The sequence below is a fragment of the Nelumbo nucifera genome, chromosome 1 (assembly GCF_055504915.1).
Source record: "Nelumbo nucifera cultivar China Antique chromosome 1, China Antique-T2T, whole genome shotgun sequence".
Taxonomy (NCBI): Eukaryota; Viridiplantae; Streptophyta; class Magnoliopsida; order Proteales; family Nelumbonaceae; genus Nelumbo; species Nelumbo nucifera.
The window spans coordinates 82088760-82102146 of record NC_142649.1 but is presented as its reverse complement, the minus strand read 5'-3'; the positions used below and the strand labels follow the sequence as shown (position 1 = coordinate 82102146).

At 38.5% G+C, this 13387-nt stretch overlaps 1 protein-coding gene across 2 annotated transcripts in view; it reads right to left on the bottom strand.

The window, feature by feature from the left end:
• The window catches only part of TPC1 (two-pore channel 1), a 178907-nt gene that overhangs the window by 62907 nt on the left and 102613 nt on the right, over window positions 1–13387 (bottom strand). For both annotated transcript variants that reach the window (XM_088886857.1, XM_088886858.1), the window contains 2 exons: window positions 11742–11799; window positions 7307–7414 (listed from right to left, as the gene is read on the bottom strand). In XM_088886857.1, coding sequence (XP_088742983.1) covers window positions 7307–7414; window positions 11742–11799 — 166 coding nt within the window. The remainder of the gene's footprint in view (window positions 1–7306; window positions 7415–11741; window positions 11800–13387) is intronic.

Sequence of the window (13387 nt, the reverse complement as noted above, 5' to 3'; positions counted from 1 at the left end):
TACTTTAGTCTCCCCAAGTCTTTTATCTCAAATTCTCTGGCAAAGCAGTTTTTCAATGCTTCCTTCTCCTTTTTATCATTCCCAGTAACAATTATATCATCCACATAGACTAATAGTGCAGTAACTCCCCCTAAGGCTGTGTGTTTGATAAACAATGTGTGGTCACCTTGACTTTGCTTATAACCTGTACTCAGCATTACCTTCGTAAACCTTCCAAACCATGCTCTCGGAGATTGTTTGAGACCGTATAGTGCTTTCTTCAACCGACAAACTTTGTTCCCTTTAATGCCTTCTCCAAAACCAAGGTGGAATGTCCATGTATATCTCCTCTTCTAGATCACCATGGAGAAACGCATTTTTTACATCAAACTATTGCAAATCCCAATTATAGTTAGCAGCCAACGACAGTAACACCCTTACTGTATTCATTTTAGCTACTAGGGCAAAAGTCTCCTGATAATCTACCCCATAAGTCTGTGTATATCCCTTGGCTACCAGGCGTGCTTTGTACCTTTCTAATGACCCATCAGATTTGTACTTAATTGTGAACACCCATTTACAACCTACCGCCTTCTTGTTTCTTGGTAGATCCACAACTTCCCATGTGTTGTTCTTTTCTAATGCCTCTATTTCCACTCTCATGGCTTTTCTCCACTCCTTATTAGAAAGTGCCTTGGATAGAGTATTAAGAATTGAAATGGTGTTAAGGCTGGCTAGAAAACTTTTATGGGATTTAGAGAATCTTTGGAATGATACTTATTTGGCTAAAGGGTACAATGGGCATTTGGTACATTCTCTGGTTCCTTTTCTCAGTGCAATAGGTAGGTCATACTCATACTCAGACTGTGAAGGTGTAGGTTCAGGATCTGGATTAGGAGTTGAATGTTGGACTTGCACAGGTTGAGGATCTGGATTTTTCCTCCTAGAGTAAACCTGCATATATCTCACATTATCATGCACATCATTTGTGGGGTTAACAGTGTCCGAATTTGGTTCAATGGTCGGGTTGTTTGACTCTTGTTGAGACTCGGGAATGTGGGGCTCAGAGGAATGTGACTCAGAGGGATGTGATTCTTGACGATTGAATGTCTGTGAGGAGGGTGTAATACATCTAGGGAGAGTAGATCCGAGGCCTTATCTTCCATTAATGAGGGCTCCCCCTGAAGATAAGGTTGAGTGAAAAAAGATTTTCCTTCCTCAAATGTGACATCGATGGAGGTGTAGAATTTTCTGGTGGCTGGATGATAACATTTATAACCTTTCTGAGTTGGGGAATATCCCAAGAAGACACACTCGTGGGTCTAATTTTTCCTTATTATGGACATGAACAAAGGCAGTGCAGCCGAAAATTCTTGGTGTGAGATTATTTGAGGCTCGAATATCAGGGTAAAATTGAGAAAGGACTTGTATTGGGCATCGGTTGTCAAGAACTTTAGATGGTAGTCTATTTATGGTGTAGGCAGCAGTAAGGACAGCTTCCCCTAAATATCGTTTTGGCACCTGATTTTGAAAGAGAAAGGCTCGAGTGGTTTGCAAAAGATGGCCATTTTTTCTCTCAGCTACCTCATTATGTTGGGGAGTGTTAACACAGGAGGATTCATGCACAATGCCTTCTTTCTGAAAAAATGGGGACAAATTCTGATTAAAATAATCTGTAGCATTATCAGATCGAAACCTTTTAATTCTCACACCAAACTGAGTTTGGACCATGCTATGAAAGTTGGGAAGAATCGTACCCACATCAGATTTAGACTTAAGAAGAAAAATCCATGTGACCCTAGTGCAATCATCAATAAAGGTGACGAACCATCTGGAACCAGTAATGTTGGGAATTTGAGAAGGGCCCCATATATCCAAATGAATCAAATAAAAAGGAGTTGAAGATCTTTTATTGCTGATTGGGAAAGAAACCCTTTTGTGCTTAGCAAGTTCACAAATATCACAATGAAAGGCTTCAACGTCAATTCCTTTAAACAAGGAAGGAAGCATTGTTTTTAAAATAGGAAATGAAGGATGACCAAAACGGAAATGATGACGCCAAATTAAATCTTTATTGGAGGTAGATAAGAATGACTCGTGTGTGACATGCATAACAGTGTGAGATGATTTGCTGGTTGCTTCAAGGTAGTAGAGTCCATCTCTTTCCTTAGCAAGTCCAATCTTCTTCCCCGAAACCTGGTTCTGAAATACACAGTAAGAAGGGAAGAACACAACATTGCAGTTCACATCCTGGGTGAGTTTATGTATAGAGATAAGGCTAGTGGATAACTTAGGAACATGAAGCACATTTTTAAGTAATAGGGATGGAGTAATTTGAATATTCCCAATCCCTGCCACTGTGCTGAAAGAACCATCAGCAACAGAAATTTTTCTATTACTAGGACAGGGTGTATAGGTGAGAAAATGTAGTGAAGAGGATGTCATGTGGTCAGTAGCTCCAGAATCAAGAATCCATGGAAAAACACTAGCCGAGGCATGTAATCCTAGAGATAAAGACTCACTTGAGAGAGCAAGAGAGGTAAAACCACTTCCTGGTTTCAAGGATTTCAGGAAGCACCTTAGCCTTTCAATTTCTTCATCATTAAATGGTCCCTGACTTGAGTATTCTTGCTGCGGGATTGTGGAGACATTATGGGCCTGTTGAACTCCTTTTGAAACTCCTCGATTTCCCCATTCCTTTCTAGATGTGGGAGGTTTCCCATGAAGTTTCCAGCATAGATCTTTCGTGTGTCTGGGCTTCTTGCAATAGGTGCACCAGAGGTTATCGTTAGAGTCACAGGTGGTTGTGTCACGAGCCAGATTGTTCTCACCCTTTGAACCACTGTAACTTCCTCCCCTTGCCACCATGGCTGAGCCTTCGGGATCTTTAGGCTCAAGCATGATTCCACGGCGGCTTTCCTCAGTTCTGACAAGGGATATGATGTTAGACAGTTTATGTATGCCCTTAGCTTCAATCTGATTTGATGTACTTGTTATTTAGTGGAAATAAATAAAGTGCATGTTTGATTCATGTTGTTTGGTTTAATTCTGTGTAAAACCCTAAAACTGGACATTTATAGAGATTCATGTTAGTTTTAAATGTTCACAGCCGTTGGATAAGTCTGGGGAGATTTATCCTGCCAAGGCTGATGCTGGTGTGCCACCAAGTGTTGGGATGGCCTGTCTCAGCCATCAGGGTAAGACCCGAGGCACATGCAGTATGGGATTACTTGAATCCTTGAACCGGACCAGATTTCCAGTCTTGCCCTGGACCTTGGAGATAGATGGGCAAAACTGGAAAGTTACACCTGACCCCTAGACTCGATTATGACACTTCACTAGGTGCTGGATCAGGCCGCCTTTGATATGCCAATCAGTGAGATCCTTAGCGGGGATCAAAACCTGGGTATGTTGGGGCAGTTTGAGAATTCATCTGAGTGGGTGGTCATAGTGACAGAATCAGCCACTTTGTCAGACAAAGGGTAATGATCGGGAATGCACTCTCTCTGATGGAAACCAAACTGCCGGCAGTTGATTTCAATCGTTGGAATTTTGTTTTTTGCAAAATTAATATATTTATATATATGTACGGTTTCAAAATGTTTGCAAATGGTTTTAATTCCCGGGATCCATGTGAGCGGCGCTGTTCCTTGCAGCCGAGGGAGAGGTCCTCTCTTGTCGGGCAGTGCTTGATCATTAAGGGCTGAGAGGTTAAGTGTAAGACCATTTAGGATAATACCTGATGGGCTAATCTTGCACCTGCCCACAGTCCCTGGGTTTTTATAAGATGGCTTGGCCCAGGGACCACTTAATGTAAGTGTTGGGCCCATAGGGTCCATACGATAGACTCAAGGGGTTCATTGAGCTTTTCAGTGAATTCGGCTGGGCCTTGTTTTAAAGGCTGGGCCGAACCCATGTGGCTGGTGTGTAGATCAATGCTTGGGTCCCACGCCATACAAAGAAGCCCAACTGGGCAGCAGATTGGAAACTAATTAAACACTGAATACTTAATGGGCCAAAAGCCCATTTCGAATTGGGCTGATATGATCACCCAAAAGATGGGGCGAATCTGAGATTAATGTTAGTGAAAAGGATGGGGCTTTTAACCTTATCCACTCTGGGAGACCAAATTCAAATCAGATTTGAATCTGGTAACCTCCTGATAAGATCAGGAGTAAACTAACTTTATCTGCAGATAGGATTAAGATGATCCTCTATCCAGATACTGATTTGGATTGGGATAACTCCTGATTAGGAGGTTTCTTAATCAAGAAGAAAAGAGGAGAAACCCTAAGAAAATACATCAGATTTCGAACCATCCTTTGGATCCACAAGGGATACCTTCTGCGATTTTTGAGATTAGATCTCATACTCTCCAGAAAAGAGAAAAAGTAGTTCAGCTTTTTGGTTTTGGTTCTCTCCTCCTGCCGCCGCCATCTGCCATTGCAAGATTGGATCTTTGCAAGAAAAGAAAGTCAAGAAATCTGTTCTTGACATCAGTCTTGCAAGAAAGACTGAAAAGGTTACAGTGCTTAGTTCTTCCAGAGGATTCTTGTGAAGGATCCTGTGTGTAGGACGCACCCTGCTGGTTCTGTTCCATCCACAGTTGTGTCATCTTCAGCAGGAACGGATCTTGGAGCGTTCTTTGGGCGTGAACACCAACTTTGGGAGATAGTGCTTCTCCGGATCAGATATATTCCTCCCATTTACCTTATGGTACAGATCTGGTTTGATTATGGTTCAAGTAGGATCCTTGAATAATATATTCTAAATTTAGGGAATATGATTCCCAGTTGGGAGAAGGTAGGAAATTTTTGAAATTCGCCCACCCATTCCGCAACCTTTATGGCGTCCATTGGATGGATCCTACCATTCTTTCATATGACTTCATTCAATAGAGGCACTTCTTCTTTGCCAAGAATTTGTATTCGGACCTGATCAAATTCGGCATTCAGTCCGACCAAAAAATCATACACCCTATCTCTTTCAATAAAATTCTTCAAGATCACAGCATCATCTGTGCCCTTTGTCTCAAGAACTCGATAATGATCAAGCTCATGCCATAAATTTTGCAGCAGATTTGCATACTCTATAACACTCCTACTCCCTTGTTTGGCCGCCACAGTCTTCACTTTGACCTCATAGACACGAGCAGCATCATGGGCTTTGGAATAGGTTTGTCGGACAGCATCCCAAATAGCCTTTGCAGAGGGAAGAAACATACAAGTATCACTGATCTCGGGTGTCATTGAACTCCACAACCATGACATAATCATGGAGTCCTCTTCGTCCCAAGCATCAAAATTTGGCTCGCCCAACCTTGGTCCTATTCCAAGGAGGTGACTAATTTTTCCTTTTTCCTTCAAATAGGTACGCACTAGTTGTGACCACTTCAAGTAATTCTGGCCATTCAGTCTATATGTTGCCTGAATATTCTGAAAATCACCAGTGTGAGGATGAGAATTTGTTGCTCCTTCATCGATTTGGACGGGAGCACTTGTTGCAGTCATGTCGGACATTGTTAATGGAGAAAAAATAAGGCCAACAGGAAAGGAGAATAAAGGAACACTTCTGGTTACAGATCAACACTGAAGGCCAGAAGAGAAAAACACAAAAAACTGGTAATGAAGGCCGAAAAAATCTCAAGGTCGACAAACCTAGAGCTCTGATACCATGTTTTGGAATGGTAGAATACTGATATGTTTCATTCTATTGCCAATGGGCGTATTTATACAGTAAGCTGCTGCAATAAATAGAAAGAAAGAAAAATAGAAAGAAAAGAAAACAGAAAGAAGAAAAAATAGAAAGAAGAGAAAATAGAAAGAAAGAAATAGAAAGAAAAAAATTTCTAAATCAATCCTTCCACAATCCTAGGAATATATACAATTCTATTTTCAGATCTGAACCAGTAACCCCACGTTTTCCAACAATACTTTTATTTAGTTCACATTAAAATATTAATTAATAATTTATAAAATTTTAAGATACATGTCATGATAAAATTTATAAATATTAAGCACCAAAATAATTATTCTATTATTAATATCTTTTTTTGTATAAATTTCTTGAGATTAAACAAATATTTTATATAAATGTGGATTTAAGAAATTATTTATTCTATTAGTTTATAAAATATTAGTTTTGAATATTATTTTTTTATTTTTCTAGAATTGTTAAACATAAATGTAATTTTTTTGTATTACATTTGGACACTAGAATATAAAAAAGATATTTTATTTTATTGGATTACACAAGATTAAAGGTGACTTAATGGTTTATGCATGTGTTTAAGGTTTGGCACTGGGTGGTTTGTGTTCGAATCACGCCAGGCGCACCTTTTTGAAGATAAACGTGCGCGCAGAAAATGCCAATCCATATCGGCCGTATCGGTGCGTATCACTCCGATACATTACAATACGGGCCGATATGAAGGCGTATCGTTACGATATGCACGATTAGGGAGATACGGGTTTATTCGTAGCGTATCCCGTATCCTGTATCTCCTCTAGCCGATACCAATACGATACGCCCCGTATCGGACGTATCGTATCGATATTTAAATCATTGTTTAAATCCAAGTTTATGGTTGATTTTAGTTTTAGAAAGTAAAATAAAATTTCAGTGGGTCAAAATATACTTACAAGTATCTTGTGAGTATTAATATGTTTTGAATTCTAAACATGATTCTCATTCTTTAAATGATGAAATAGGGAGCAAACAACCCTGAAAGAAGGGATTCAATTTTTATAGAAATTTTATATTAGAAAAGAGAGAATAAATCTTAAATGATTAGATTCCTAGGGCATTTATGTCTGACTAGTAATTTTGGGTAACAAAAAGAAGTGGTCATGCAACCATGGTTCAAAGTATCGATACGATACGCCCCGTATTGGGCGTATCATATCATATCTTTTGAAAAAGATATGGTCCGAAACGCCGGACCCCCAACTTTTTTTAATAATAAAAAACATCTTATAAGCTTCCCAAAAAACCAAACTTTGAAAAAAAACTAAAAAAAAAGTGTGTATCGGCCGTTTCTAAGTACCGATACGATACGGCCGAAATGCGTATCGTATTGATACTTTGAACCTTGCATGCAACAAAATCTAGGCAATACTCTTCTACCTTTTCCCTTTTTCTTCTGTCTTTGAACTTCTTTTTCTTCTCTTTACAGACTGTAGATTCAGAATCTATAGTAGAAACAAATAGCCATGCCACATGCAATGGAAACATAACAAGAAAATATGTTCTTTGAAAGTGAGAATGTCAAGTACATTATTATATAACATATGAAAACCATTAGGACCTGAGAGTTTCATTTCATTACCTATTACCCATGTCACTACAAAATCAAATCGGTTTTGTCCTTCCATCCAATAATTGTCAAATCCAAGTGCATAGACTTTCAAAGCCATTTCTAAAACATAAATCCAGCCTGTAAAAAATGAGTACATTTTGTCAACATCTGGAAGTTTCAAGAACCTTTTTAACATAGCATATGTGTAGAACTCATAGTAAAAGAAACATCTTCATTGGCATTATTTTGATAACAGTAAAATATATCTTTTCCTAAAAAAGATGATGTACAAATAGCAACCCCTGAGAGGTTCTGTACACGGGACATACAAGCAATTAGACATCCCAAACCCAACTCAAGACTATGTCATTACAAAAAGATTTCCCATTAGCCAAAAAAGAGTTGTAATTTTTCCCTTTGTACAATTTTGTGATTTGTCAACCAAGAAAACAGTACACCCAACACTTACTTGATGATTTCTCTACTGAGCCCTGCTTACCCTCAAATATTTCTGTGTTTCTCCCCCCAAACAGTCAAAATAACTGTTGCTGGGATAATTTCCAATGCCACCTTACCCTCTTTGCTCAAGACTTCTAAAAACCATCACCTAGAAAGCTCTCCACATCACCCAGAAAGCACAATTCCAACCCAAACAGATATAGCATTCTTTTCCAGACCCTGGCTACAATGGAGTAGCAGATGATCTGTTGTTTCCATGCTTCTGCTATAGAGAGCACAATCCACAGTTCCACACTATCTAAAATGTCCACACCCTCCTGTCCTCCCTTTGCTCACTCATCCTTAAACTATATAGTTTTTGTAACAGGTCAACAAGTGAGGCCACTTCCCAATCATTCAGATTCCTTCAATATTGGGGGTTCCAAATTCTACAACAATCCTGAATTTCCATACAATCAACCACATCACATCTTTATTTGTTGCAAATTTGAACAGATTTGGATAAAGCTCCTTTAACAGCGCATCTTCACTCCATAAGTCCTTCCAAAACAGAATCCTTTTCCCACTCCCCACCTTGGAGTCCCCTTTTAAAAGTAGTCGTTGCACACCTAGCTGAATTGCAAGCTGTACTCCCTGGATGGCAGCTAGCAATTCTGCTCTTGTAGAGTTCCCAATCACAAGGGGACCCGAGTAGAGGAGGACCACATTAGCAAATTCATTCCTCAGTACCCCTCCCATTCCAGAGGGGCCTGGATTACCTTCACTGCTACCATCAAAATTCAGCTTCAAAAAACCTTCAAGAGAGGGTTCCCAACTCATACGGATTCTAGTCTTTAAAGAGGAGCTGCTTGCTACCGCTGCCCAATTCCTCCATGTATCATTAAAGGAGAATTGGTGGAATGAATCCAGGGATCTCAGCCACCATATCACCCTATGCAGAATGCACTCCTCCAATTCTTGTATTTTCCTCTCCTCCTGGAAGATTCTAGCATTTCTTTCTTCCCACACTATCCAAATCAGTGCAGCTCTAGCACACCTCCACGTGATTCTTCCTCTTTTTTGATGCCATGGGAAGGTAGAAGGATGAAAGAGTAAGCTTACTTCTGCAGTAAAGGAGCCACTCCCATAACTATGCAGTAAAGGAGCAAGATATTAGTACATGGTAATAATCCTCTCTATGAGATCTGCAAAGGATACACCAGTTAGGTGATATACAAAGGAAAAGTCTTCTATTTTGAAGAGTATCCAAGGTGTTTATTTTCCCATAATACACTTTCCAACAAAAAGCCAAAATCTTAGGGGGAATAGGCTTGCACCAGATTTCCTTAACAGGGAAGGTCTGGATAGAAGGAGACTGAAAAAGGGACCTAAACTTAATCGGCCGGGGTGTCCAAACACATTTATCTAGATGAGAAGGGTCCAAGCAAACTTTGTCAAGGAGGCTTAACAGACTAGGTAGGAAATCAATTCCCTCCTCCCTTATGCCTCTACAAAACCCAAAATCCCAGTTAGTGCCAACGGATTTTCCAGGGAGGAGACAAATTTAGAGACAGGGTCTTCCGCCCCCCCTCCCCCTCAACCCACCTTTTTACTCTACAGTCTACACACTTCCTTCCACCCCACCAGATGATATTTAGCTTCCTATTTCAACCCCTTCCACGAACACCTTCATTGGCATTGATGGCTTCAAAGAATAATTTCCCTTAGCTCGTGCTATGCAACATCAACCTTATTTGGAACTTAACCATTGGAAATTACAAGTCTTACATTGTTTATATACATACATCTATGAGTAAATTTTATTTTCTCAGTTTTAATTGAAATGCTAGTACATTATTTCACCAAGTCGAACATAAAAAGATGTCCATTCATGTCTAACACCTATTGCCAACGTCATATACTACCATAATTTTCCCCATTATTTTCTTGTATTTGTGATAGGAATATTTCATTATCTAATGATTAGGACAGATGTCTTCTAAACCTTTGGTATGGGTTCAAATCCTATTGGAGGCAATTTATTTTCATCAATTATTTTTAGTTTTCTATATCAAGAAAGATTTTTTTTATCAGAGGCGTTTATCAATGATTCCCTTCGAACTAAAGTGATCAATTTCTTTATGTTTGTTCCTGAAGTAGAAAGCATTCCACCTTCTTCTGAATAGCTTCCTTTGAAAGGGCTTCTGCTTCCTTGGTTAATGTCTTGCTAGAAGATCCTTTTATTTGCATTTTGAATCCCAGTTAAACTAGTTGCTTATTATAAGTCCACTTACACTTATTTTAGGTTAACATAATCAGGGTTAGTTTATTGATATTTCTTAAATTATGTCTGGCTACCCCAAGGAAGACTATAATCACTTGCTACGACCTCAATTCTGCAGATGACAGATGAAATTTTAAGTTTACTATTTCCACAACCTCAGTTGTGTGATGCTTACAACATCTAAGAACCCTATGGTGATTCTAGATCACTTTCTTTGTTACTTATAATTACTTTATGCTGATGTTGTGCTTGTTGGTTGCTACTGATTGAAGTATTCTCATTGAAGAAAGGTGATGATATTTAAGCTCCCAATTATCAATTTATCACATTTGACTCATTGTTCTCATAGAATTTGCATATAATTCATGATTATTATTTGATTTTTTTGTTAAAGTCAAAATTACAACTACGTTTCTAGAAAAAACAAGAAGGAAAACCATGCAAAAAATGAAATAGAACCAAAAGAACAAGAAAAATGATCATGAAAGTTTGTGTTGGCTTTATTGAGTGTTCTATTTAATTCATTTAACTTTTATCCCTACTTCTTTCATAAGTTATATTCAACCACAATTAAAATTTTAAGATCAGTTGAGCTTTTTATACTCAAAAGGAAACTTTCACATTAAGGATTATTCAATCAAAGATTACAATGAAAAATATAAAGATGATGATAAAAAAAAAAAAACAAAAGCAAAATAAGACAATTCAAAAAACAATGGCATCACTTTAATAAAATTAACAATTTGCACACCAATAAAATTAAGATTTAGGGAAGAAGACAGCAAAAAGGGGAGAGGGAGAGATTTTAGGAATTCTAAAGAGAGATAAGAGAAAAAATGCATTTCTGCTCTTTTTGGGGAATCCTAATAATGAAAGAGTTAAGACCAAAAAAAAAAACAATGTTGCTTTTCTTCAAGGAAACCATGGGGTGTGGGCTTAGTGAATTTTTAAGTTTTAGGGCATAGATTTAACTCAATTACGCCCTGTCCCAACTATATGGGATTGGCTAAATGAATCCTGTTCCTCCGTTCTGCTCTTTTTAGTACAGAATGGAGCTAACGCTTACGGACCCTTCAACAATTCAGGATCCATGTTTATAAGAGTTTAGCAAAAGTTTTAATGTCAACTTCTGGCCTGACATAACCCTCCTCTTTTAACCAGGCTTGGGACCAGCAATGTAAGACAAGCTTGTACTAGTAGAGCTTTTCAGGGGATAAATATGTTGTTTAAAATCCCCCCCAGCAGCCCACCCCATTCTTACATATCATTCATGTGAATTTCAAGGTCAACCATCTCAATATTGAGGGAATCAAAATCCCAAGGTAATTTGTTGCTGTATTTTTCTTTTTCTTTTGGATGGTATTGGTTTCCTCTTGATGGCACCTTGGTTCTGCTATCCTACGTTGGACCATGTTTCATTTTATCTTCTATTTCCCTGATTAATGAAAATTTGTTGTTTTTGGCAAATATATAGGCCTTCAAACATTTTCACATATAAAAATGATAACAGTCAAGTTTATTGCCAGGACACCAATTCATCAATCTCTGTAAAATACTTACCAGTATTTGATTTCCCATTCCAACATCACAATGCCATACAAATAAAAAGATACATCAAGGAGTAATAGCTTGCCCCCAACCAAAGGATAGGACCATATACAACAGAAGTAGTACATTGGAAATGAAGAAAATAACCCAGTGGTAAAATGAAATGTGTGGCAGTAGAATTTGTTAAAATCTCACCAAAGACAAACTCAACCACTTGCCAAATCTTCTGAGCAGAATTGTTCTCTATATCAAGCTGCAAGACAAATAACAATTCCAAATCACCATGGAAAAAGAAAACAACGGATAAAATAAAGTAAAAAAATATAATATGGTAAGCCACTAATTGAATGTTTCTCTCAAATAAAAATTAAAACCAATATTACAAAATAGAAGGAGACAGGATACTGATTTCCTTCAATAATGTTAAGGAACTCATTAAGCCATGTGCAAAAGAATAGTAACAGAATACTAGAAACTGGAGTAGAAAAATGTTATGAACCCTAGATTTTCATATTTTCTTTATTTGATTAACCAAAGCATAGACTGAGATTTGCAAATAGACAAGAAATGGCTAAGATAGAGAAACTTCCATAGAAGTAAAACAGAGGAAAAGATACATGTGATACTCTTTTCGAGATTGTGGACACCACATTTTGCCTCCTGGCTAACCCAATAGTATGTTTTATTACTAATAGATGCATGGAACTTTGAATGACATTGTGGAGGTTAAATGAAATTTTGAGGTTGGGAGACAAAATACTACGAGTTTAAAAACTATTTCTACAAATAAACTGTGTTTTCCTTACTTTTAGTAACCCTTCTATACTGTAGAGAACACTGATGTGGGCCCCACAGCAGTGGCCCCCACTGTGTTCGTAGGACAGCATGTGTAATTATTTGTTTCAGTCATAGTAGTGTCAGTTGGGGTCAGTTTGTTATTTCAGTTGTTATTTGTTTCAGCTTTTTATTTACTTTATTTGTCATGTAAGTACTAAGGGCAGATCTGTCCTTTTCTCAATGTACTGAACATAACCTATAAATACTAAGAGAGTGGCGGCGGCAGATGTGTTAGAATCTGTCCCTCTTTTCAAACCCTTGTGTTCTCCTGTTTCTCTTCTCTTCCTTCTCCTTCCTCTCACTTTTCTTCTGCTTTTCTTAACCTAAATTCTATTAGGGTTCAAGACTGATTGCAGTCTTGATCTTCTACTTGGTATCAGAGCCTATCTAGGGCTTCTCATGTGTGTCTAGTCCATCCGACCACATGAGGACCAGCTAGGGCTGGAAGCTTATGAAGAAGTATTCGTCGACTGATTCTTGGAGATTACCAGGAGAGGTTCGCAGTTGTTGAGGACTTGCCGCGACTTGCAGAGAGTTGGTAATCAGGAAGAAGCAGCGAAGGCTAGGGTTCAGGTAACCCTGGAAGGCAGTGAACAGCATTCCATAAGTAAGTTTTAGTTAGTTTCCAAAGACTGCTATCAGCCGAGATAGGTTGGACCTATCTAGAAGGAGAGGCCGAACTGCTTTAAGGTTTTTCTCTCTAATCTAGGGTTTGACTATTGGGCTGAACCCCCTTCTCTCAGAGGTGAACAGTTTTAGGGTTTCATATTGACCCTACGACAGGTCCTAACTGTACGGACTGCTTGGAGAGTGCGGCTGAGCACTTATTTCAGACCTATGATTGAAACCCTAATTCTGCTCCTGCATCTCAGATTGCTCTCTAAGCTGGTTTCAGACCTATTTTTGGCTTCGAGCTCTTCTAGGGGATAAAAAAACTTGACAGACTGCCTGGTACTGTGATTGCCGATTGATTTCAGACCAGAGTTGTATTGGTTTCCTGCATA